This window comes from Pempheris klunzingeri, chromosome 20 (genome assembly GCF_042242105.1).
Source record: "Pempheris klunzingeri isolate RE-2024b chromosome 20, fPemKlu1.hap1, whole genome shotgun sequence".
Lineage (NCBI taxonomy): Eukaryota > Metazoa > Chordata > Actinopteri > Acropomatiformes > Pempheridae > Pempheris > Pempheris klunzingeri.
The window spans coordinates 11396447-11423329 of NC_092031.1; the positions used below are offsets into that span (position 1 = coordinate 11396447).

The 26883-nt window shown below is 40.8% G+C and overlaps 1 protein-coding gene across 1 annotated transcript; it reads left to right on the forward strand.

Moving 5' to 3' along the window:
• Positions 1-61: 61 nt before the first annotated feature.
• Positions 62-24674, forward strand: ngfrb (nerve growth factor receptor b). The gene is made up of 6 exons (XM_070852107.1): positions 62-387; positions 4032-4173; positions 9881-10237; positions 20709-20937; positions 22530-22690; positions 23617-24674. Exons 1-6 carry the CDS (start codon positions 352-354, stop codon positions 23958-23960), a joined length of 1269 nt encoding a protein of 422 aa, XP_070708208.1. The 5' UTR covers positions 62-351; the 3' UTR covers positions 23961-24674.
• The last annotated feature ends 2209 nt before the right edge of the window (positions 24675-26883 follow it).

Genomic DNA, 26883 nt, shown 5'->3' on the forward strand with positions numbered 1-26883 from the left:
TGTGTGTGTGTGTGTGTGCAGTGGGCGTGGAGAGGGAGATGGCTCCTTCCCTGAAGCCGCTGATCCGAGCGCGTCTGTCATATGAGCCCAGTAAGAGAGAAGCGCACAGAGCCAAACATCCAATGGGTCAATCTCTGCGAGTTTACTCACCGACTGGATTCTGTCTGCAGCCTGAGCTTTTGGACTGAGTGCTAGCCAAGTTTCTTGTTCTGGTAAACTCTCAGAAAGAAACGCGCGGACGCAGCGATGACAGCCGAGTTTATTTCACTTCGAAGTCACTGAGATCCGCATCCTGCTGCGTTTGCATCCGATCCGACTGACGCTTCTGGGAAGAAACTAAGGAGATACAGCATGAATTCCGCTTTCATAGCAGTGTTACTTGGAGTGGTGAGTTTCTTACATAATTAAAGTGTGTGTTAAATTTTTACTTAACTTGGGTAAATCACCTGCACAATTGCGCACCCACACAGGCCAATGAGGGGGGAGGGTCGTTATAAAGGGATGGAAGTGTATGAGAGAGTCTTTACTGTCTTCCACAGAGTCCCCTCTTTCAGGCTTTGGCAGCCATCTCGTTTTGACAAGAAACACAGTAAAGAAACACTGTGCAAAGTTACAGGCTTTTTTTCTGCACCCAAGTGAGATTTAACTTACTTTATGACACTTTAAATTTCAATTGATGTGCTTGGGTATCAAGTGAAGTATTTAATAGATGTTTTAGTTCTGGAAAGTAAGAGTCTGTGTCCTTGCACCTGTCCTGTCCTCACAATGTAAAGCAGAGCGGATGCGTGCAGCAGCCATTCAGGCTGATACTTTATAGCTCCAGTTGCTGGATCTGTATAGTTCCACCCTTCTCAGTTACATGTGGCCCAACAGACAGCAGCACAATAACCATGTCGCAGTGGCCTCTGTGGAGGAGCTCACCACTAAACTGATGCGAGCCTTGAATTTACTGATTTTTTCTCCATTATTTGAAATCCTAAGAGGATACATGAAAGCTCTGAGGAGCCACAGCTCAGAGTCTCCCTGATTTATCTCCGATTCCCTTGAGGCCACACAGGCACAGGAAGGAAGTATATATTTCCAGTGTCTTCTGTCTGACAGGACATGGTCAGTCAGGGCTGCAGCTTGTCAAGGTCCTGGTTTAGGAACATGCAGCATCACTGATACATGACATCTGCTCACACTGATGGGTATGCATCCTCTGCTGGCTCAGCATATGCAATATTGATATAGCGTCAACCATCCCCCTCACTGCTCCTCTCCTCCTCGCACCTCACACCACTCTCCTCTTCTTCTTCTTTTTCACTGTCTGTCCCTTCCTCTCACTTCATAACAGATGATGATTCATGTTTTGGAAGGCATCATCTGTAATGTCTTTGCCATCGGTGTTACCACAGCAGTTCAAGATGCATGTCTGGATTTACATTAGTCCCAGTTTAGTGGAAGGCTGGTTCATGTATAGAGGAACTCTAATGGCTTAACAAGCACCGACAGCTGAGGGCCAGAGGTTAAGTGCCTCCAACTGAAAATTGACTGGAGCATTAGCAAGATTGGTCGGAGCTCTGAAGTTATGTGTCCAGATGCTTCTGCGCATTCATTTGTGTGTGCTTGTTGCTTTGAATGTGAGATCAACTTGCTTCTTGCTGTAGCTTCAGGGAGATCAGCTGACAAAAGTTGAAGAGTGCAACCCTCAAACCCCCGCCTAGAAGCCAATTACAGGAAATTTACAGGTCGAGCTACAACTTGCTAAGTGCTGCATATCCTTTTCTTTTATTCCAAAAACCATTTGCTCAAATCGCATTACCTTTTAATTCATCTGTATGCACAACTTAACAGTCATTAGCGATGCCCTTAAATCTCAGTTTTCTGTCTCTGAGATGTTTTGGTGTTGCACCCACTCCCGTAGTTAGAATAGGGTCAAAAAAACGAAACTAAAAAAAAGCAGAAGAAATACTGGAACTTGGAGTCATGTCAAAACTGTCAGTCAGACATTTTGGAGCAGGTTTGTTCACATGTGAGGTTGTGTGTGTCTGTGTCTGTGTGCGTGTAAATGCAAATGGGTGTGTACAATATATAAGGGGGCAGTTCAGTGGAAGCTGGAGAGGGATGAGTGTGTGTGGTGACAGATTTATGCATCTCTGACTGAATGCTTATTGCGTAATGTGTGTGTGAAGTAGAGAGTGTGCAAATAAAACACAGATATATGAAATTATCTAAAATTAAAAACTAGTTACAGTCTCTACAGGGTAAGATCAATGTTTTTTTTTAACACATTATCATCTATGGGTCACAAACATGAATTGTCTCCCAGTTGTGAAAACAGGAACATTTTCAAGAAACTGCAAAGTGTTTCAATATTATCTAAAGTTTCCCCACAAAGCCAAAGATAAGTTATTGAACATGGACAACATGGATTACTGAATACCAGAGACTTGAAGGTGAATGGGCTGTGAAACCATCAAGGGCAAGAGGTGTCTGTGTGTGTGTGTGTGCTCACACTCGCATGTGCACACACTCAGACACACACTTTATCTATCAGCTGACTCAGAGGTGCCTGAGGGGACACCCGAGGTTTATTATAGCTCTTCACTGTTGTCAGCAGCATTCCACACACACCTGAACCCTGATGATTTATGTTGAGTGTACCTCCTTCATGCTAATGCACCCCTCAATGTGCACACGCACATGCACACACACCCTCAAACTGAGTGTGTGGCTCATTCTCACTTTAGTAAGGAGGGAAAAATGAGCCTCGAACAATGTTCAACAAAGTAAAGAGCACAATGACTCCCATGGTTTTGGGAGAGAAAACTTTATCACTGTCAATATCTCACCTCTGCCATATTTTTATGAAACATAGGATCAAAAAAGATAGAACTCTGTTCTGTGGTTTGTCTGCCAACAGAAGAACATCATAACCTCATAAATTATGGCCTTAAAACAATCCCTCCACATGTATCTGGAGAGAATGAAAGACCGCTCCTCTGGCTCAGTGTCAGAGGGCAATCGCTGCTTTCATCAAGGTTTGCTTTGGGGATCAAGGTGTGTGGAAGATAAAAAAGGCCCGCAATGACAAGGGAAAAAATTAGCTTGATATAATGGAAAAGGCCACACAAACTCAAAGGTCTCACATAAACACAGGCCCGGGTGCCCACTCTCATGCATTTACACTCGTGTATGTAGAAGCACGCACATCTTCCCCTGTCAACGGCCGAGATAAAACACTCAACAGGTTACTGCTTGAAGAATGCAGAGAAGACATGATCCAGCTTTACCTGGTCTGAGTGTGTAATATTGTTCACTTTCAAGACTGTATCTCCTGGTACTATTACAATGCACATATCTTTATGCAGGATAAGAATTAAGGGAAGGCTTGAGGCTAAAGTGAGTCTTACATACTGTACGCATGGAGTCAGATAAGAGTTGTGGATTACAAACTATTTTCTTTGGGGCCCTTTAAAACAAAGGAATATATCTGTGCAACCTTACATTGCAGTTCTCATGCGTCCATGTGTTGAACCAAAAAGTGATTTTTCCTCTTTTCATTGTTTCTGCTGAATTCTTTTAGAAGCCTGATAAGGAAAAGCTATTTAGTATTTAACAAGAACATGGAAATTAGATAAAGAACTTAGAAGAATTTTGTGTCGCTGAAATCTGCATTTTTTCTTTTTCTATCTCATCACCTCACAACCCCATAGATTTATGAGGCAGCCTGTCACAGGGTCCTGACTCCTGGACTGGGAACCACTGGTCTAGTGGTTCCAAAATAAATCTCAGATGATTAAAGGACAGGAAAAAGAATTATGTATATGTGTGTTGTCTTTATCTCTGTTGCTCTTGTGAAATATTGGATGTCTTTATCTCTTACAGGCATTTGGAAATGATGAAAATTATGATAAAAGGGTTGAAATTCCATTGCACAATGCTGGATGTTGTTTTGATTAAGACAACGAAATAAAATTTGGTTCTCTGTGGTAAATAAAGTCAGTTCTTGTGTGTAAATCTTATGGATGATCTCTGGTGATCGACAGGTTGGGGCTCTGGCCAATAAGGAGGATTGTTTGTCGGGCCAGTATACAACTAGAGGTGAATGCTGCGAGCAGTGTGAGCCCGGTGAAGGCGTCGTCAAACCATGTGGAGCCACACAGACTGTCTGCGCCCCCTGCCTTGACAGTAAGTAACGCAGCAGCTGTACGAATACATACAAACACCCAATTTATCATGTGCATCTGAATGCAAAGGCAGCCGTGCAGAAGTATAGAAAAGCACATGTGTGCACTTGAACATTGCTGAATGAGTAGTGTTGGTGACATGCCTTGATGCAGCCATAGTGACACACATCATGACATGTATTAACTTCTGGTTTTGTCCAGTGGTAGTGATTTAGTGCCACTGTGACATTCCCTCTGTAAGTCATGTCCTCCTCAAACAAACCCGCAAGTGTACTTACAGCCCCTGGAGAAGACACATGGTTCTAACAGCAGTGTTCTTCTTCTTTTTTTTTTTTTAGAATATTTGAGACACAGTGAGTGTGCCGGATCATGAATTTAACAGTGTTTCTACAAAGTTTGAATGAGGATCCAAAAACATGTTATTGGCTTATAAAACAGTAGATAAATCTGGATCGTGATGGTTTCTGTAGTTTTTAATATGACATTAATGATTTTGTTAAGTTGCTGTAGCATTTTGTTTTCTAGTAGTGGTTGTATTGGTGGTTGTTAACTTAATCCTCTGTAACAAAATTTCATTTTAATCGCAGTAAGTCTCCCCAAAGTCTGGGAACAATGAGTGTTGGCACCAATCCAACCAGGAGATGTTGAGATTTTTCATGGGTTAATTAAAACTTTGATCTGATGGTTTGTGAAAAGTCATGGAAAGGATAGCAGCACCAAAATTCACGGCGATCCATCAAGTTTTTTATCATTATTATCAAACAGTTGAGTTAGATGTGTCAATAACCAATAAACATCTGAAATATTAAACCAGTTGTAGCCTTAATGTAAAGCTTTGTCATGCTAGGAAGTTAACTAGGTGCCAGACCTAAGTGTGCTCCAGCATTACTGCCCTCCTCGTGGCCCTTACCATGTAGGGAGACAAGCTGTGTTGCACTGTAAGACTTTATGAGGAGAGTGATGTTCAGAGGATACAAGAGCAGGACCAGTTCCAAGTGTTGTTGCAGAGAAAAAAAACTGCAGTGGAAGATATTTAGATATTTAGAGCATCAGACAAGTTATGTCACAGTGATTAAGACGGTAAGCAGTCTAGATTTTGGCTTTGTAAACAGGACTGAACAGCTCAAGAGGATATTTAAGGACCTCTCGAGGAGGTACATTTCAGCTTGAGTGTTGGGAAAACAAATGAACATTTAAGGGGTTTTTTGTAACTCTATCATGTGAGGTCAAAGGTCATCTTGAGCCTGCAGAGGCCAGGGTTGGTCCTCAGCCAGTTCCCAGAGTTTTCTTTGCTTAAATTTCCTGACTATCCTGCGTGCAGGCTAGGAAATAAGTTGTGAACCCTCCCTGGGTCAATGAAGGATGACAAAGCACGAGCCAAGAAGGCCCACAGTTTGGAAAGACTTCAGGTCATGAGAGAAGTCACAGAGAATGTGGAGATGGAGAAAATGGTTTGTTTTATTTTTATGGGGTGTCTTTGGAATTATGTATGCTTTCATGAGTATGTCTCATATCAAGAGTTACATCTTGACAACTTATTGTCGCCTTGGACGAAAAACATGGATTTCTGTCCTACGTCCTAATTATTTAATGTCATATTTTAAGAATAAAATTATTTTAATTAATGATAGCAGCAGTGTCTCTTATGTTGCTGCTGCTCTCTGTTGCACAACATGAAGGTTTTCAGGGTGTTAATCTTCAGTCTCGCAGTGCTTGCTCTGCTCAGACGTGAACAAACACAGACTGTGACAGGCTCTCAAAGTTGTCACGAAGCCAGACAGGCTCTGAACTGACTCATGGAAAACAGAAATGCATTGCAGATAGCTCTCCGTCAGATAACATCACAATGATATTTTAAGAACACACCAAACATATTGATCGGATCAGTAATGCAGGCTGATAGAGCTGAAGTGTGTGTGTGTGTGTGCGCAGAAGCATTTTAACATGTTTTACCTGTTGCACATGAACCAAAACAGTGATTGTTCAATCCTAGCTCAACAACCATAATGAGGCATGCCACACTGGAGTGATACTCCAAATTTAAAGAGCTTGTTTTTTTCTTTTTCACCCTCTTCAAAAGCAATAATTAAGAAGTCTAAATCCAAGGTAATGTTAAAGTGACAATTTTAAATTTAGTCTCTTTGACGGCACCTATGACATTAGCAGTGACTGTAAATGTGTTTTTGGCCCTCACTCTACCAGCGTCCTCGCTGACAGTTTTGACTCCATCTGAATTTCAAAAATGTTTTTTCTTTGTCTTTGGTTTTGTCCATTTTCATCAAAAGCAGTCACTGATATAGATTTTTCCTTTTTCACTAACAAAAACATCACGCCAATAAATGTGTCAATTTCGATAGGTTTATTGAATAGTGAGGACGTAAAGCTCAGTTGAAGTAGGTAGGATGGAGGGCGGGATGAGGGATGAAGTGTGAGGGATGAAGGGGTGAGAGGATGAGAACTGAAGTTGTGGTCTGATGGACGGAATATATAGATGAATCATGTAAGCTGGCAACATGAAGACGGGAGGAACCGAGGTGTTGAGACTCTGGGTGGGGGAGCCGTCTCTTCTACCATCTTGTAGATAAGATCCCCGGTGGCTCCTAAATTCCAATAAGGGGAGCGAGAGAGAGAGTTTGGGTGGGAGGGATGTGAAAGCTGAGTCAAAGGGGGAAGCAACGGATATGATGAGCTTAAATACTTTGGTGTGGAAATGAGGTGGGACTGAGGCGTGGTCACTGTTCCCGAACCTAGTTATAAACCTTCATTTTGCTTGGCCATAATAAGTGTTACCACTCGCAGAGAATGGAGAAAACAGTATTTCGTTTCTGCCTACTCTTTCTGGTAGAACAAGCAGTGGTGGATGATGGACACCACATGTGATTTTTTTTGAGAAGGGAAGGTCGACTCAATACCCAGTTCGTAATAGCAAAGAATACTGCAAATGCAAGGGCTTTCGTTTGTGGGTCACAGGTTCAGTCATTATGTTAACTCACCCAGCAATAGATAGTGACTTAAGTGACATTAAACAGAAAATCTTTGCGATTGCCACTTTAAGATGAACTAGCTCCACACTGTTATACACAATCATTGCTAATTCTTTATCTTCTATCTTTATCACCTGTTGAGGATACATTTTAGCCTGGAAGACGCAGCTGTAGCCTCACTCATTTAGCTTAATATCATGTACTGTATGTAGCGTATCTATGTCAACTGAATTTCAAGTGGTAATCTGTTGCCATTATCTTTTTGTAGGTTTTCTTTTTTTTTTTTTAACCAAAAGAATGTTTAAAGATGAGCTACAAACACAGAAATATGTCTTTTCATATTTGGCCAATGCAATTAATTAAAATTAATTAATGCAACATAAACTACTTATTTTATGTCTGGCAATCTTCCCTCCCAGTTTTCTTTCAACATCAACTCCCACCCACCATATGTCTTTGGATGTTTTGTTTTGGGCAGATAATTCACAGTTTAGAACCTCTAATGTGCACAATCATCCATTCATTTCCAGCATTCAGGCTTCATTTAGGACAGATAGTTAACAGGGCTTGGCTGATGTGCTAAAAAGGACAGCCAGCTCAAACACACGGAGGAGTTTGGATGAATGAACAGATAAGTGGAGATGAAACAGAGCAAGTACAGCTGTACAGCTGGAATGGAGACAAGGCGAACTTCTCAGCCAGCAACTAATGGTTCACACAGATACACACACACACTCGTAGAGACATGTCCAGGAAAACACAAATTTAACCACAGACACACAGAAGCAGACACAAAAAACTCCCACACATGCACACAACACACACACACACACACACACTCATGCTACGCGGATGAAGTCAAGAGTCCTTTTATGGGTGTTGGAAACAAAGGAAAGTACTATTATGATATGATATACTAAGCCAGCAAAAGACCCCCTGTATGCCCCCCTCCTCCCCCCCTCCACCTCCACCTCCATCCCCTCCCCTCCCCTCCCCTCCCCTCCCCTCCCCTCCATGCTGTAGGCTAGCGTTATTAATGTATTGACTTGCATTATTGATGCATGGCATTATGATAATGGCTCTGAGAGCACTCGTGGGGGTGGGGGTGGGGTGGGGGGGGCTCATCTGAGTGTGTGTCAGTTTGAAAAGAGGGAGGGCCTTTCAGGGGGTAATGGGATGGGGGGGGGCTAACTGTATGACTGGACACCAACAGGCCCACATACGAAGGAGGGACGACAGTTAGTTCACTTCCTTTAAAACATAATTAACCAAAAATGTGAAGGACCCACATTCTACGCCACCAACGTAGGGCAGAATTGCACAGGTTCATCTCAAATGACACAGTCTCTGTTTTCTTGTCCTCCCTCCATTTGTCTCAGTGTCTATCTCTCCTCATCTCTGGCTTAATCTCTGCATCATCGGAGCATTCACTGTGGTTGGTGGGCCAGTGACGCAGACTGAAAACTTGATATGCTACGAGACACTGAGCTGCAAAGGAGCTGCCCGCCCCCACCCCTCATCTCCCACCACACACAGTTTAGTTTAGTTTAGTTTAGAGCTCAAATAAAAATGAGGAGCAATATTTATAATCCATTAATTGATTATGCAAAAATCCCAACAATTCTCTCCCACCAGCTACTGAAATGTGAATATTTGCTGATAACATATTGAATATGTTTAGATTTTGGACTGTTGGTTGTACAAAACAAGCAATTTTATTATGTTTTTTTCGCATTTAATAGACAAAACCTTAATCAATGATGAAAATAATAGTTGCAACACTGGTTGAGATTAGATGAAGGAATCTTAAACCAGTGCGCCAACAGAAAGGGAACACATATTTAGACACACACACACACACACACACACACACACACTGCTCTTACAAATAGGCCTGTTGCATAATTTAGTGTATTTCCCAGTTCTCCATCCAGCCGAAATACAATTCCATAAAACATGCAATATTGATTGTGTCCTGTGCAGATATATCTGTCGTTAGAAATCTTTCAGGTAGATAAACGCTTATGAAACATATGTGTTGTATAAAAGGTCATTATCTAAAAAAAAAAATCTTGTTGCTGCTTATGCATATTTTTAGAGTTTGTTCTTTGTTTGTTTGTTCTCTATGCAGTTACGAGGGGGAAATTACCCCTGAAGTGAATTCCCATATTAGTGTGACTTATGAAAGCTGAATCAAAATGTGTTCACAGACTAAATGTTGTGCAGATAAAACGGTTATTTAGATAGTTTTAAAGATATAGGCCTTTACAAAATGTCAAAATAAAGGGAAAACCTATCAGATGGAGGTAAATTATAATATCCCACCATCACAAGGTGGTTATGCAAAGGACACAATCAGTTCTTTGATTCTGACTGGAAGTGTGAAACTTCTGCTTGAATACAGACGTATTTATGCAGAAGATAGAAGCAGCCAGGAGTTGTGCTGGATTAGTTTTGATTCTAAGTTTTGAATAATCTATTTTTGTTAGATTTATTTTGGGAAAGTGGAGTGATAAAGGCGACAGGAAATTAATAAATCCAGTTTTCTCTATTCAACAAATTGCCATGAGACTAATTTGAAAAGATTTTAGAATGACATTTTGCAACTCTTTTTAGAAAGTATTGTGTACATATTGTAAGTGGTCTTCAAAACAATTGCTGAGGAAACAGTCAGTCATCTGGTGGATAAAAAGTTCAGAGCTATTCTCTTCCCTCTCCTTTCAGGTGAAACCTTCTCAGAAAACTTCAGCCACACAGAGAGATGTCAGCCCTGCACAGTATGCACAGGTCTATTCCGTATGAAGGCGCCCTGCACAGACTCCAATGACGCCACCTGTGTGTGCAACTATGGCTACTTTTTCAAATCACTCTCACAGCGGTGCGAACCCTGCACCAAGTGTCCTGAAGGGCAGGGCATGCTGTTCAGCTGTGAGTTAAACCACGACACAGTGTGTGAGGAATGCAACGAGGAAACCTACTCGGACCAGGAAAGTTCTCGGGAGCCCTGCATCCCCTGCACCACCTGTGATGAGGGGGCACTATTAAAGCCCTGCACCCCTTTAACTGATACAGTTTGTCTAGGTAAGACACTTTTTTAACCTTTGGACAGAGCTAAGCCAAAAGTTTCCTCCTGTAACCAGTCTTTATGCTAAGCTAAGCTAAGTGGCTGTTGGCCACAGCCTCTTGTTCACTGTACAGACATGAGAGCGGTGTCAAGCTTCACGTCTAATGCCCTTTATCAATAGGCTATTAAGTTCAAAATGTTTAATGCTTAAAACACTAATTTATGCACAGAGAGATAAAAAAAGACATTCATGAGACTGATAAGGAAAAAGGGAAATTCCTCAAAAGCAGATCTATTCTTTTAACAAGACAATTAATTCACAAGATTTATTTTTCAGCTATTTAGCAAATGTCTGTGGGATGACCCTATCTAAACACTGGGCAAGTTTATCATGAATTCGTTGACGAGCCGGTGAAGTTGAATGATCGTCAGGGATCGTGATGGCCTGGATAGAAACCATGTGAGCACATATTTGTCATCCAACACTGTACGGACAGTACGATGCGCTGAACATCCAAATTGTCTACCACATAATCAGATCATCTCAGTGCAACATTGTAGACATTGTTGGCCCATCGACCTAAATGCCACGCTGACGCATGTCTCATTGTCTTCACGGACTCATCCCATCCTCAGATACAAAGACCACACTCTGTCTATGTTGAGGGTTTAGAAGGAGGTCATATCTCTGAACATGGCTCTGAATTTCTTTTATATCATTGCACCCTGTGGGTATCACACTCCGAATCAGGGATTCCATATGACTGCAGTCACTGCTCATTCCAATGACCTGATGCCTCACAGATTAAATCAACGCTTTTGTGAAATGACAATAAAAGGAGCCTGTTGATCAGCTATTCAGCCTGTTCAGGCAGAGGTTTGAAGGATGCCGTTATCACAGTGGGGAAGACAGAGCAAGTCTCAGGCTAAAGGGAGTCTTTTGTGGTTCTCCCATGATCCCGTTTGGCCTGTGAGGGCTTTCAGTTCAGCCCATGGGACTACTTGTTGGAACTAGTAATGAGTAAAGCAGACTAATGTAGGTTTGGCCTACACATTTTTTGTGACCATTTTCTCTGTTTCTGTCCTATTTTGAGCATTTGTGCTTTGCCTTGGGTCACACTGGAGGATTTTTGTTGTGAAAGTTGGCTGCTTGAGTTGGAGAGAACAAATTAAACCTGATTTTAACCTCTAATATTTGACGAGATATTAGAAACAGGCTGAATTTCCACCAGGTTGGCTTAATTTTGAAAAGGGACGTGACGCCCAATTAATTGCTTTGTCTGCCCAGCCTTAGAAGATCTAAGGAAAATACCACAGACAGGAGAGGTTATTTGATAAGCAGGAGTGGACACAGCATGTATTAGTGTTTTTCTACCAAATGCCCCACTGCTGTAAAAACCCTCTTCCATTGAGGATGATGCTTTAATGTAACTTGATTCAACTTGTGGTCTGAGAGAGAGGTATGGTGGATGGAGAGATGATTCATCCAAGATCAAGATATAAGGAGCCAGAACTCCAATACAAAAACATCCTTTGGATAAGTAACGCAGTATGCTTCATGATGAATGCGAATTTGCTGTGATTCCAGGCATGACGGCTCAGAGCTCATTGTGTATGGGCTTCATCATCATATGTTATTCCACACTCTAACCCAATCATGTGCTCTTTATTTCTAATGTAATCTTTTTACCGAAGTACAAGCGTTATCAGCGCTCACAAATCTGTAGTGCTGCCAGACGTCCATATCCATTAGCATTGTGGAGTCAGGCGACACACGCCTGAAGGCTAAACACAGTCAGGAGGGTGAAGGCAGAGAGATGAAGGCCACTGTCCATGAAAAGACAAGTCATAACTTGAGACATTGGAGACATAGTTTAACTGAAGGCGGATAGACCACAACATCACCTTGGCTGCACTGTAGGTTATCTTTAGAGAGAAAGCTGGATTTACTGCTCTTACTTCTATGAACTTTCCCTTGCGACAATTTAGCATCCCTTTATGAGGATACTCAGCTATTATGTGGGGTGAAAATCCAATTTTCTCCCACACTTCCAAAGGGGTTAGTGGTTTGTTTTGAGTCTTACGAAGAAAAAAAACTCACTGTCTTCATCTCTCTCTGATGGTAAAACACGCTAATACTGACCAGACTTTGTTAGGCTGGACCTACAGAGTTGAGGGTCTGAAAGCAAGATGATTATCTAAAGAAGTGTGATATGACTTCCACTCTTCTGCAGGCTTCCAAGCAAAGTCAGGGGTTGAAGGTCATGGGAGTCTTGCATGTGGAGGGGGTCTTTGTGGGAACGTCAAGCAGTATAAGTTTTCCCTGGGGATGTGCACTGAACAACAAGGCATAATCCCTGTAATCCTTTCAGGGGTCACAACAACACTGACACAAGTGAAGTTTATTAGCGTTCTTATTAACAGCGCTTAGAAGTAACATCTACTAACCAAATGAGACAAACAAGTACTGTATGGGTCTGCCAGAAATATATGTTATATATGTATATATATGTATATATGAAACTAATTTGCAACTGCAATTATGTTTTAAAGAAAATGTAATGCCACCCAGATTACACTTCCTATTAACACAATGCGGAAATGTTAATTAACGTATCTGGCAAGTGTTGAACGTATCATTAAAATGTGCATCAATAATATATTTTCTTTCAACCAAAATATAAAATCTTTCGATACAATATTAGGAACCACAGCATTATTAAACTTTTTAATGGTCATGTTTTTTTTTCTCACTGTTCAAGTTTAGGAAAGAATAAAATCTTGGTTTAATACAGAAAAAAATCTGCCTGCACAAAAAAATCTGGTGTTTATTAACATTTAAAGGAAACTATAATCTTTCACTAACTTTAACCATAGTGCTTTTTTTTTTTTTTTTTTTTTTTACCTAAATCTAATCACAACTGAATCTCTTGTGTTGCAGCCCTGAATTTTACACTATGAACATAATTCAGGATGCATTTATGTTCATCACTGTAACATAATTGTGAAAAGAAGTAAGTGCCTTATAAATGTAATTTCTGTTGGCATAGGTGGGTATGATTAACCCCTATCAGATATGGGCGTGGTTTTCTTTGCAGAAGACAGTACTAAGCATGAAACTGGCGTGTAATATGGTTAATTATATAATTGGTTACCTGTCAAGCCTAGAGAGGGACTGTCTGAAAATGTATTATCAAAAGGAATGGCCATCCACGCTAACACACTGTGACGAGGCCCTTTTCATACCATTAAAGCTGAATGAGCAATGCTTGAGTTTGACAGAGCAATTGCTGCCTGTTCTTATCAGCCTGAGATTTTGACTAGAAGCCCTCAAGGCTTGTGGGAAACAGAGGCTTTCACTCTTCGACCCTGTTCCTGCTTGAGATTGTACCCAGGACTGACTGCACATATGTGGTCTGACCTGTCACCTAAAGCCTGGGTTTCTAGTCTTGTGGCAACGGGGGAAACAGGTTGAGTTTTGAAGCACACGTGCAATGATATTAGTCATGCACATAAACTCACTAAAAGGATTAAAGGGCTACTACAAAATATCAGAAAACACACACACACAGAGGCATATGTCTAGAGCACAGTCTGAGTGTCAGACGGCACTGATGCTCGGATTGAAATCAATAAGATGGCTTATTGAACATTACAGATTTGAAACTGCATATGGATGGATGAGGGTCGAGCGTGTGCGGTTGAGAGGAAGCAGGAGGGGGGAGGGGAGGGGATGTTGATTGAGCCAAGTGCATTTGGTTATTGAATTGATAGGTGAGTAGGAGGAGGGAGCCGTTTCCTTCCTGAGTTTGGTTGACCTTAACGATCGACAGGCTGCCCTCCACAAATCAGAAAATGTAATCTGCTAACTAGCCCCACACAGGGCCAGACCAGTTCAACTAAATCAAGACAGAAAGACAGAGGGAGGGAAAATGTGGCTGGATGGAAGGAAAAAAGACGAGGAAAGGAAAATATTGATAAATGAGGCACTCTTTGTTATTGTTGCTAAACCTGTTCTGTCTTATCACAGCACATAGGCAGTTTAAAATTCTAAGTTTAAGTTTAAGTTTAAGCGTGGCATATTAACCAATCTATATTCACTGTATTTTCTTAAATAATGGGTCCTTGATTTCAGAGAGAAGTAGACCAAAGACCAAACTTTAGGATATTGACCATACGTTTATCTTGCTGGACTGACAACTATCTCTAGTAGATTTAATCAGCTGTAGCGAGTAAACTAATTCAGCTAATTGTAGCTCATGAATTGGTTAAAACACCATCTTCAATTGACTTTTTAATGTTTTAAGCTGACTCGTATTCGGACCAGTATTACAACATTATTCCTTATAAAAGGAATCTTAGATATGCACTAGATGATCCTCCACAGCTGATGATCCATGTTGTATTGCAGTGTAGATTTTAATCCTAGTATTATAATTATGATACAGAAAATGCTGTTATATGTTTCAGTGTTCACATTACAAGAGCTTTAAATAGAAAACAAAAACATAACCCATAACTCCTTTTAGTTTTGTAGACAGTTTAGTTTGCAGCTTACATTAAAGAAGACAAACACACACCTTCACCTCCCTCTTACACTTTTGCTCTTCTATTTTTAGTTTTGGAATGGCTGAAAACAAACACCACTCTCCAAACTCTAGGTATCAAGTATTGCTTTTTCTAGAGTCCCATGCACACCACTTCAACATGTGAACATTACTTAAGCTTGACAGGCTAAGTTATGGTTGGTAAGCTTTGATTGGACAATCAGTAAATGGACATTTCCAACAACCATCTGACAGACAGATAAGAAGAAAGAGATAAATGGGAAAAATGAGAAAGGGCAACATGCCATCATGACATTTCTGATTTCCTACGTCCAAAGCATTACCACATCAATAGCTGTGAAGAACCCCCAATCCCAGTCTGATTAAATGATTCACTGTCTTTGTATTGCACAGTCACTCATTGTGTGGCGACATGGTCTCCACACATCTACTGACTTATATCTCTACTGACTTGGGCTCTATGGCCACACTTGACCTTCTCTTTAACCCTTTTGCTTCCCGCTCCACACAGTATGAGCATTGTAACGATGGAGGAAATCTTAAAGTCGACTGTGTCTCTTTCTCCGCTGCCAAACAAGAATCAACCCCTTGTGGCCATGACTCTCCTGAAGTTGCCTGCCTTCCCTCAGGAATTTGCCCCTCGACATTCCAGGAAAAATTATTGGAGGTGATTTGGCATGAGTGAGTCGCTCTGGTCCAAGGGTGACCACAACACTTGCGCTTTCGCTCGTGCCGTTCATTCCTCGCCAGAAGTTCAGAGCGGGGGGAGTCAAGGTTTTGTCCTTGTGAGGATTTATTGTATGTTGGGGGATTGTGTCTCTGCCAAGCCAAGCCCTTTTCTCAATGCTATTTATCGTTTTATCTGCCATAGTGGTCTAGAGCTGAATTAGTGCACTGTGGCATAAAAATGGAATTTCATGGGATTTTGTGTTGTTGGCTCATTTGTTACATTATTTCTGTCATATTGAAAGATCCTTTTGTAGTTTCCTACAATTTATGAGTTTCAAAATTCTTTACTGGTACTAAGATTGCAGAAAGCTTGTCTTGTTATTCCAAAAACAAGTGGCTGGCATACAGTGCACAAGTGCTAACACATCATATGATGCTGCCTTTTTAAAGACATTCATGATAATACTAATAAACTGCATGGGTTCAAACTAGAGTCTACAAGTCGAAAAAAATGCACCAGTTTGTGAAGAACAGTGGCATTTATTAATGCCAGTATCAATATTTATAACACATTCCTTCAGCTGGAGTCTTTTGCACCACCAAATAGAAAGCAAAAATGTGATTTTCTTCTCATTACATTAGCACCCAAATTTTAAACAAAAAGAATCCATAGCTGAACTGTATGACAGAGCATAGATGACAATGAGAGCAGTGCAGAGGAGCAGCAGAAAAGAAAGCGATGGAGAAAACTTGAAAGAGCAGAGAGAGGGAACAGATGCTGAGAATGTGGCCTGGTCGATAAAAGCGATGGAGTTACTCCTCTGCACTCTCGGGTTTCCCTGGTTGACCTCTACGAGTGCTGATCACATTCTGCCGCAGAACAGGCGCACACATACACACACACACAAAGGCACAGGCGTGCACACACATGCGCCTGATACAGATTCACAAACATGCATGCACACACAGGGGTGTGTTCAGCCTGGAGCACGTGGGCAGAAAAATGAGATGGGTCATGTAAGGTAGGAACCGAGCCAGAGGCCTCAAGGAGAAAAGAGAAAGTGTGAGAAAGAGAGAAAAGATGGTGAATCATAAATTACAAATGTTAAAAGTGGATTAACAAAACAGGGGCAACAACATTCCTCATTGAGCTTAATTTATCCCTACGGTTGTGCTTGTCAATATGAATGACATAGAAGTTTCTGCCACCGGTGAAGGCATTTCAGGTTTTGATGGGCAGGTCTTGGCAGCAGGCGAAGATGCACTCAGGTGTAATAACATATAATAAAAAAGCAACTAAAATAAGCAACTTGCTTGTGTCAGAAGCCCCTCCCCTCCAAAGTCTTTAAAGTGTATGTTTCTGAAACAGCAGCAACACCTGTTTGCAAGCATTTATGTGCAAGAGGCTGGAATGGAGTTTAACTCAGGTGTGGCTGCTGCCCCACACATGCACACAAATACTTTCTTTGAACGCAAATTACACAAACACTCCCACTGTATGCATATAAACTCGTGACGGAAATACGTCAATAAGTTTTTTCTATATAATTAGTCATCTAATCCTGGCAAGTACACATGTGCCCGGATTTCCATTCACAAGTTAATCATTAACAGACAAAGCCAGGAGGAAAATTCCAGTAATTTCACCAACAACCAAATAATGCTCGAGCATAAATACAATAAACGGCTTGTTGACAGGAGTCACAGTTGACTGAACTCAACCTGTAATTTTTACAGCTCCACATCCTTCAGTTTTTATGATCTTAATGACAAACCATTGCCGCATTTGAACCGGTAACATTTTTGTTTCATAAATTGGACACAGAGCCTCCAAGTGTGCACTTTTATAATTCTAAAATGGGAATACCCTATATGAATTATAGTAGTGTAGTGTTATAGAAGATCATTTCAACATAGATTAACGGTAGAGTAAAAAGGAATTAAACAAAAGTGAAGCCAATTAAATTACATTTCTCTTCCTATTGGACATGGAATATGTGGATTTCTGATACATGGATGGAGGCTTTTCAAGCAGCCGAAGACATAAAATTACAGTATAAAGGAATCATTGCTGAGCTGATTATAAAAATGTGACAAACGTGGTAACTCTGACTGAGCACTGAGCTCTCTACATAGTAAAAATAAGCTGAGCTCAGCAGGAGAAGGTCACTCCCCTCTGAGGCTAGACCAGACGCAGAGATATGGAGAGTAAATGGAAGGATGGATGAGATGGAGGTTAACAAACAAAAAGAATAAAAGATATAACCAGAAAGGTTAGACAACAATGGTGTTGTGTTTACTATCAATGGAGGTGAAAAAGAGGCAGTGAGAGAAGAAAATTGCAGTCCAAATGACCATAAGACTGATTGACGAAAAAGAAAAAGCCTGATAGGAGCGAGGAAAAGTGTAGCCAGCGGTTAAATGGATAGAGAGAGGATTGAAGGATAATGAGATGGGGAGGGGGCATTTGTGCTGGACAAAGAAGATTTCTGTCAATGAATGGTGTCTGGTTTCGTGTGTGTGTCTGTGTGTGTGTGTGTGTGTTGATGAGGGGTAAAAACCGGCGGGTAGAGATAGACTGTCAAGCCATGGTTGTATGTATGAGTCTGTGTTTGTCTATGGGGGGGATACTGGGGAGGATGGGGAGGAATTTGATATAGTGCAGTGCATCACCATCAAAGTTCTGTTTATATATGTTTTGTGTTTCTTGTTACTGTATTCGCAAATATTACCTAAAAGGCTTTAGATGACCTTTTTGCACATATGCACAGTATCTTACCCTAACCCTAACCCTCCCCAAGAGATGTAAACAGACTGTTATGTGTTAAATTGGTAGAGTTTCCCTTTAAATTGACTTCAAAGCTGAAATAACAGGAGTCAGTGCAGGCAGGAGAGAGAAGGTGTGAAGAGGGGACACTTTGCCTGTAGCTCGGCACTTGTGAGTACGTTTTGCTGTGCTGATTGAGCTGAGAGCGAGAACATGGCTCACTGAACCCTGCAGGAGGAGGCTTCACAGACCTGGCACTCAAAGTATAAATCTGGCTAAGGACTGAATGCTAACAAACAAGCAGCAAGACAAACAGTCACTTATGACGGTTGTGAATATCTAATACTTAAACATGCTGCTCACAATTTAACAAATGTATTTGCCCTGTGTCACATGTCAAATAAGGCTGGCACAGTGAAATAGAAAACCCTGCAGGTCAACATCTTCCCTCTTAGGCTTTAGAGTGATATGACGCCTACAGTATTGTCAGAGTTACTTTTAGTGAGAAAATCAATGACTTTACAGGTTAAGGATTAAGAATGATGGACATCCAGCATAATAAGTTAATATGATGCTCAGTATATTGACGTTGCTATAAAGTACTTATCACATCAAATTCCGTCAGCTAAAAGCCCCACAGTAGCGCCATGCATCCATCCTAATAGGCTCTCATTAAAAATGTTTTCGGATCATTAGTGAAAAATGGGCGCCTCGCACTCAGCGGCTCTCCTGAGAAATTTAGAGCCGTTAGAAGCCAACGAGTTGATTTCCTGTTGATTATGTGAGTAACTGTAAGTAAGTGACAGACGAGGATAGGCTTCCACATCCGCGGTGAGGAGCGAACATGTCTGCTTAGCGTTAATGGTTGGAGGAAAGTGGGCAGGACTGGATGGACAGACTTGCTCTTACCCTCGTTAATGGCTCCCTGGGGACGAGGGGAAATGACCAAGTGATGTGGGATGAAATGTGTGTGTGTGTGTGTGTGTGTGTGTGCTGGTTGTATGTGTTTGCAGCATGAGAGACATTTCTAGTTATACTGGCTATGATGGATAGAAGCTTGAAGATAGATGATCTGCCTGTTTGTATTTATCAGCCGTAACAGTGTTGTAAGTGATCTTTTCACCTTGTGAGTTAGTGTGTGTGTGTGTGTGTGTGTGTGTGTGTCATTTTGACAAAATGTGGCTCTATTGTAGTGGGAAGTACCTCAGACTACCACAGTACTTTGTCTCGAATTTTTTATGTCTGTATGTCTGTTTGACCCTTTACAAGTGTGTAGTTGAAATTACAATGATGGCTGAGATTGGAAGTGGTTGTGGTCGAAGTAAAGGTACAGGAAATGGGGAGGGGGGGGGATCCACGACTTCATTTTAAGTCATTCCCAGCCATTGATCCAGCACAGTCGAGAGAACATTCAACCTTTATTATAACAACAGCAGCTGACATGATACATCTTACACAGTCAAGACACATGAACATAGTATTTTGCACAAGTATCCATTAATGACCATAACATCCTTAATAAATAAAAACTCATATTTAGGGGAAAGTGCATTAAACCTTTACTTGTCCCTGTTGCTAAATCTACAACAGTTAATCTGTTTTGCCAAACTCACTTCTCTCATCATCTGCGTATTCAACATTTCTCTCAATCTGCTGCTACTGATGGTGGGCCTGCCTTTAGCCTCGAGGAGTCTGACAGCTGCCATTTTTATGTCTTGGACAAAATAGTGTCCGTTTGATCTGATTAAATATGACGTTATTTCTTCAAATCCAATGGTTAGACTGATGCTGTGTCCCTACTCCATACCATACTTTAATAAGCTTGTTTTAAGGTAATGTAACTGTGAAACACACCACAGTAACAAATACTTTTATGTGTGTATGTCTGTTTTTGATGTTAAGAGCACTCTACCAATTTAGTATTGCACTCCCATGATATTGCCTCTAGCCTTAAGCAGGGATGAAGAGTGGGCTACAGAGGTCTGGTGAGATCATTTCTTTCCTTGCCCACCAGCAAAAATTAAAGCTGCACTAATCAATAATTGTGGATGAACAATGGGTTCAATAAATATGAGTAATGTGAAAGACGTCACGTGGGGTGACAGACCTACTTAAAATGGGCACCCAATTCTGCAGTTCCCCTCAGCTCTACAGAGCTTATCAACATCTGTAAGCTCACTGTTTTGGTTTAACAGCCCTCAACTTTACTGTTTTGATTCATTCTTACAGCTCTCATCAGTGTCATTTACAGTCTGCTGTAGGTGTGAATAGAAAACTGTTTCCTTACAAGTTCAACATATCAGCTTAAATGGTGAAAATAAGTCAGTGTGGGGTTTGTTTCCACTGCCTCCAAGTGGCCAAAAAATCTATGAAGTTTAACTGGCCCTTTTATATCTTAAATGTATAGTAAACGCCTATTATTTCAATGTTGTTTTGTTTTCAAGAAATTCATCAAATGTCTGTCTGCCTATTTGTCCTTCACAGCTATCCCTTCAGTGTCTCCATCGCCAGGCTACTTCATACCCCCGTATGAGGACTTTCTACCCGTCAGCCCCCCACCAGAGGGTCCCACAGAGAGCAGCACCACCACCACCACTAATGGTGATTCCCAGGAGCGCATCTACCAGGGTCTGAACAACAAACTCATCCCCATCTACTGCTCCATCTTGGCAGCAGTTGTGGTTGGCCTTGTGGCTTTCATCATATTCAAGAGGTGAGGACAGAAAAGAGGTGAAGCAATGACAGCCCACTGCAATATGTGGCAATGGTGTTATTTTTAATTGCTCTGTTTTCAGAAACACAAACACAACCATGTTTGTAAGAACAAATTGCGTAAGACATTTCTTAACCCCTTGTTGCCTGTCGCGAATTCGCCTCAAACCTCTTCCGGTCTTGATGCAGCTGAGGTGGCCTCTGTATCCCACTAATGCCGGTTGATGCATCTTCTATGTATACATTATATATACATAGAAGCATACATACATAAATAAATATATATAGATTCGATGCGTATGTACATATATATTTTATTATACTATTATTATATTGCACTAGTCTATGCTATGTTATATTCAAATTAACAATCTCCACTTCATTTAGCATCTGCTTGAATGCAAAAACACAAATAATTAATTTTTTTATATAATTGTAAATAAATTCAGGCAGTAAGGGGTTAAATGTTTTTAGATCAAGAAAACTTAAGAAATCTGCTTCGGATAAAAATTTTCTCATCATCTCATCTTGTGACCCTCACATTTATATTTGGACTCCATAGTCAGAGAAGTCCTGTTCCAAGGCATAATTCATACTGCCATGGTGCTTTGATGTCTACAGTTTGCATATTTTATAATCCATCCCTTTCCCCCCATGTCTGCTGATCTCATTGCCGACTGTCCATCCATCACAGTCAAAAATAAAGTCATACATTTTTTTTTTTTAATGTGACATCTAACAGAAGTTGGGAAGAGAAAGCAGATCTGATGCTCATTACAAATGCATATGGACAACAAAATCCTATCGGAGTTTGAATTTCCTCAGTTTTCTCAGTTTCATATTTAATGAAGTCATCTGCTGCTTTTCTGGATGAGAGCACACTGTTGTCCTGTGGGTGACAATATGGTCTGTTTATTGTCTTCTCATTTTAAATGCACAATATGTTTATCCAACTATGCTCTATGACAAGGCAAATGTTGCAAGTCTACACAAGCAGACACACTGGCCTCAAGAGTTGGCACTGTTGTGAAATTTCTGGCTTTTGACAGTTTTTTTTTAGGTCACAGATTTCCTTTTAGTTAATAATCAATATTTTTATATTAACAAATGGGTCACATGACTATTTGTATGTTAAAGCAGTCGCACAGAGAGTTGGTGAAGATAGCCGGTGAAAATAGTGGAGCTAAAGAGCCAGATGTTGGAACAAAAACAGAGCTAAAAGAGTCAGTTTCAAACTTAATTGGATATGATTAGGTTGCCAGCAAAATGACACAAAATGAATTCTAATATTGTTGCTTGTCTGCTGGATGTGTACATATGAAGCAACACTTTGCTAACATGTTTACCATATCAACTTAATAGGTGATGAAATGTCAGTGCTGTGTTCACAGCTTGTTTCTACTGCTAAAACCATACGGCTTTGTCACTTGAACTTGTTGTGTTTTGGGGCTGAAATAACTATTGTTTGTCTTGGGAGGACAGTCTCTTAACTACACCCACAGAGTCTTTGTGTATTTACAACACTGACGAAGTGGATACAGTTGGATTTTTTCTGAGCATATTTGTTTCTTCTTCTGACTCCTTTCAATTCAGGTGGAACAGCTGTAAGCAGAACAAGCAAGGAGCCAACAACTGTACAGCCAACCAGAACCAGACGCCGTCACCTGAGGGGGAGAAGCTGCACAGTGACAGTGGCATTTCTGTGGACAGCCAAAGTCTGCAGGAGCAGCAGGCTCAGTCTCAGGCACAGACAGGTAACACACTAATCCTTTGCCTAAACAGAAGCCACTCCTTTAATACGAAGAACTATTATAGAGATCATTTATCAAACCATTACACTTGAATTGGGCGTAAGCATGTTGCAGCATTGAAGTGTTTATCTGGCACGCAAATCCTCTGATAATGAGTGGATTCTTCTAATCCACAAATAACTCTGATGGATAGAAAAACTGAATGCTGGGTAACTGTGAACGTACACACAGACTGCACCCTGAACTGTCCCACCATGTCAGTGGAAAGAAAAGAATTCCCCCCTAAGGAATGAGCTGTCTTGAATATGACCTTTCAGACTTACTGTAGCATATCAGCAAACATGGATTACAACACTGACAGAGCTATAGTGTTTGTTGTTTTGGCAGCACGTGCTCCTGGCAGTTTCCAGTCCTGCCCTGACAAACCTGTTTAAGAGACTGTGGGACTTTTAAAACCATATGCTGCCCAGATAATGTTAAAGGAAGAAAACAAAGTGGTGTAATCACGGGAAAGTTGTATTCAGCAATTTTCTCTCTACCTTTGAACATCATCTTGGTAAAAGATAGGTGGGATGCGTGGAGGTGTTCTTGGTGCTTAAAGATTATTGCCACTGACAGTCCCTGCATTTTCTGTAATGATGTTTTAATGGAAGTGGTCAGCCAGAGAGGCTATTGCTGCTCATGCAATTCAATTATCCACTGTGGTTTTATTTGCTCCAAACAATCAAGTGTTGCTGCTGCAGGAAGTTAAACTCCATCACTACCTTTTTACATGTAGTTGTAGTCAATCAAAACAGCATGTAGGTACAATCCTTACTGACTGTTGTATTTAGTTAGTCGTATTTGGAATTGGCATTGGAATTTGTGACTGAAAATGTAATAATATGATTTAAATAATGAAATGACTTATTATTATTTTCCCTTTGCAGTTGTCACCATGGATGAAGAGCCTTGTTTGCTCCTTCCTCTCCACACAAGAGAGAAAGTGGAGAAGCTGCTGTTCAGGGGCAGCGAAGGAGACGACTGCAACCACATGGACGACAGCGACTGGTGCAACCTGGCGGGCCTCCTGGGATACGCGGAGGAGCGGATTGCGACCTTCCAGCAGGAAGAGCATCCCGTGCGTGCGCTGCTTTCTGACTGGGCGAGCAAGGACTGCGCCAGCATCGACACACTGTGCACGGCGCTGCGCAAAATCAACCGTGACGACATCGCCCAGAGTCTGGTGCTAAGCCCAAGTGCTGTAAAGTCGACCGCCACATCTATAGTGTGATTTGAGCTTAACAGTGAGCAAACCACTGGAATCTTAACCTTAATATCCTTCTGTGGCCTCTCTCACTCCTCATAAGTCATGCTAGAACCGCTTTAAGCTATTCCCTCATGAAGCCAGCAGTCACAGTGACCCTGAAGAATAATGTCATGTTTTATCACCGGATGAGACTGGAAGATGCCAGAAATTGGACAAAAACTGAATGAATATCAACTAATCAAATCAATGCAAAGGAAGCAAGGCCCTCCACTTAACCACCAGGATGTGCTTCATCATTCCCACATTTCATAATCCACTCAATGTAAAGCCAAAGCATTCCTTTTGGATAGCCACCTGCCTTTCCACACTTGTACATCTAACATCCATCTTATGGTTTTCTGACTTAATTAACCTTGAAGCAGCAATGGGCTTTGAACTGAAATTATTGTGGATACCTGGCTCTTTCATTCCTACAACTTGACCCTCTACATCTTTATTATTCTGTCGTAAACATACGTAGTCTGTGTATTCTCTTTCTTGTAGCATCCATAAGCCAGTGTTTTATCTTGAAATGTTTCTTTACCACTCTATGCTACCAAAGAGGAGGGAACATCTCCTGACCATACCTGACAAGTGACATTATTCACATGCCATGTTAGGCTTTTTGAATTTTGTTTTGTTTCTGTTACTGTTACCCAACGAGGCCTGCATACCACAGAGTATCTGGATCTTTGCTAATGTGACAACCTGAGGGTTGAGTTACTCTTATTTTAAATACTTGTATTAGATTTGAGACATTGAGCTGCAGCACACGTGGAATTAATCTCAACTTCGGCTTTGTCTTAAGTGATCTTTGCAGACTCGGACAAGTGCTATAAGAACTGCTGGCTGGAGTCTGTGGGGATGGTCATTGACTGAGGCAACATGAGACACTATTCTATGTGCTCAGGCCTATCTGCATAACACAAGAGCTCCCACGCTGACTCCCTCACTCTGACCCAGAAAATGGAAGGACTCCCAAACTCAAGCCACCCACTAACAACTATGTCTACTCTGTGTACATAGGCAGACACCAAATAGAGACACGCACTTTACATACTTACACACATAGACAAACAGTATGTAACTATGCATGCATGTACTATACAAACAAACATACACACACACACACAATCATATATACATTTACATTCACATTCAGCGTAGGAGGCACAGAAAACGTCAGATCCTGCCATATACTGTGTGGAACACTCTCAAGAGGGGACCATATATTGTTTAATCTCATTATTAGTAGCCAATATAAGGTAACTCTAAAATCCACATAATTTGCAAATATGTGCTATAGATGGTGAAATGCTACCTTAACAGTAAACGGCATGCAGAAACTTAGCAATTCATTGTCAGCCAATGCACAAATTCCAACATGCACATTCAGAAAAATCAGGATGCAAAACAAAAACCCAGGGTTTTCTATCTTTTTTGCTTCATTTCTCAGGGTATCTTGAATGATTGTGTTACTACATCAATATTATACTCATTATTGCACCCTCTATGATTAACTGAACAATCTGCAGTTGTTCAAGAGGAGACACTGTGTTTATCCAAAGCAGTGATCCTTGCGACTGACAATCCTTCAAACAGGTGAATAAGAGAGGGAGACGGGCCAGAGAAAAAAGAAAAAAGGTGTCTTGTTTCCTCATTGTTTGCAACAATGACCTCTGGATAAAAGGTATGTCAGTGGAGACCTAAGTCAAAGGATGTGGGATGAATTCAGACCAAGGGAAAGCGGAAACATTTTGGTTTACTTAAATGTAAAGGTAAAACCCAGGAATCTGCATTTGCATTCATCTGTTTGTTTAAGCATAAGCATGCATTCATAGTAGTATGTGCTTTTTACATTGTGTTATATTGCACCTAATCGGTTTGAATTTTTCAAAAAACAAATTATTACGTTAATATTATTATGCTGCAAACTGAGGACCCCTAGCACCTATTAGTTTTCTTCCTTTTTTGTTCAAAAAATATTTGAAGGAGCAAATAATTTACTGTGCTGAATTTACCTATATTACCAACTTCATCTGTTACTCTCGGGTGCAGATTGTACATTGTTACTAACCACTAGCATACTGAGCTTCATGCTGTAGTGTTACTTTAAATGAAGGTATTCTCACGCTACTCTTTAAGGGTTGTTGTATTTTAATTCCCAAATAACAACTGTAAATGGTATTATGTTTCTCTTATTGTCCTAGATTGTAGCACTTATGTGTATTTATGTGCGTCTGTTTTGCATCACAAGTGCCTGGGAACTATTTCAGGTGTCCGCTGATGATGTACATTTTTGTTTTTAACTGTTTTATATCTTCTTTAGTTGCAGTTATTTTTATACTTGTAAACAATTTGTCTTTTTCTAGTTTTTATTTTAGTTAAAGCCTTGAAGGCGCCACTGTACAATATCTATGTGAATGGGACATTGTTACGATATCACTGCTGTCCTAGTTTAAAAGGGTAAGAAGAGCAAAGGGAAGGGAGGTGCCTTTGTGAGGTACTAGGTGCAATTAACAAATCATTCACCTTCAAGTGTGTTAATGTAGTGCATCATTAAGAGTGGACGTGGACGACAAATTTAAAATACCTTTAAGACTAACCAGCTCTAATTGTCCATTTGGAAAAACACCACCTGCTACCACAGTTAGTCAAAAATACAACATTATGATACACTGCGATTTCAGTTCCCTGTACTGTAAGTCAGACCCTTTGCATTTGACATTTTGGGAAATATACTTATTTGCTTTCTCAAGAGTTAGATTGCAAAAGCAATACCACTCCAATACATGCACATGCAGTATAAGGCTACAGCCAGAAATCAGTTAGCTTAGCTTAGCATTAACACAGGAAACAGAGGAAACAGCTAACCTGGCTCTGGTCGGACGTTACATTATCTGTGTGC

Bases quoted from the DNA above. Each gene is read 5' to 3' on its own strand.
- ngfrb (XM_070852107.1), top strand. From the start codon at position 352: ATGAATTCCGCTTTCATAGCAGTGTTACTTGGAGTG. The intron at 20,938-22,529 runs GTGAGGACAGAA...CTTTCAATTCAG, and splicing joins GCTTTCATCATATTCAAGAG to GTGGAACAGCTGTAAGCAGA. The intron at 22,691-23,616 runs GTAACACACTAA...TTCCCTTTGCAG, and splicing joins TCAGTCTCAGGCACAGACAG to TTGTCACCATGGATGAAGAG.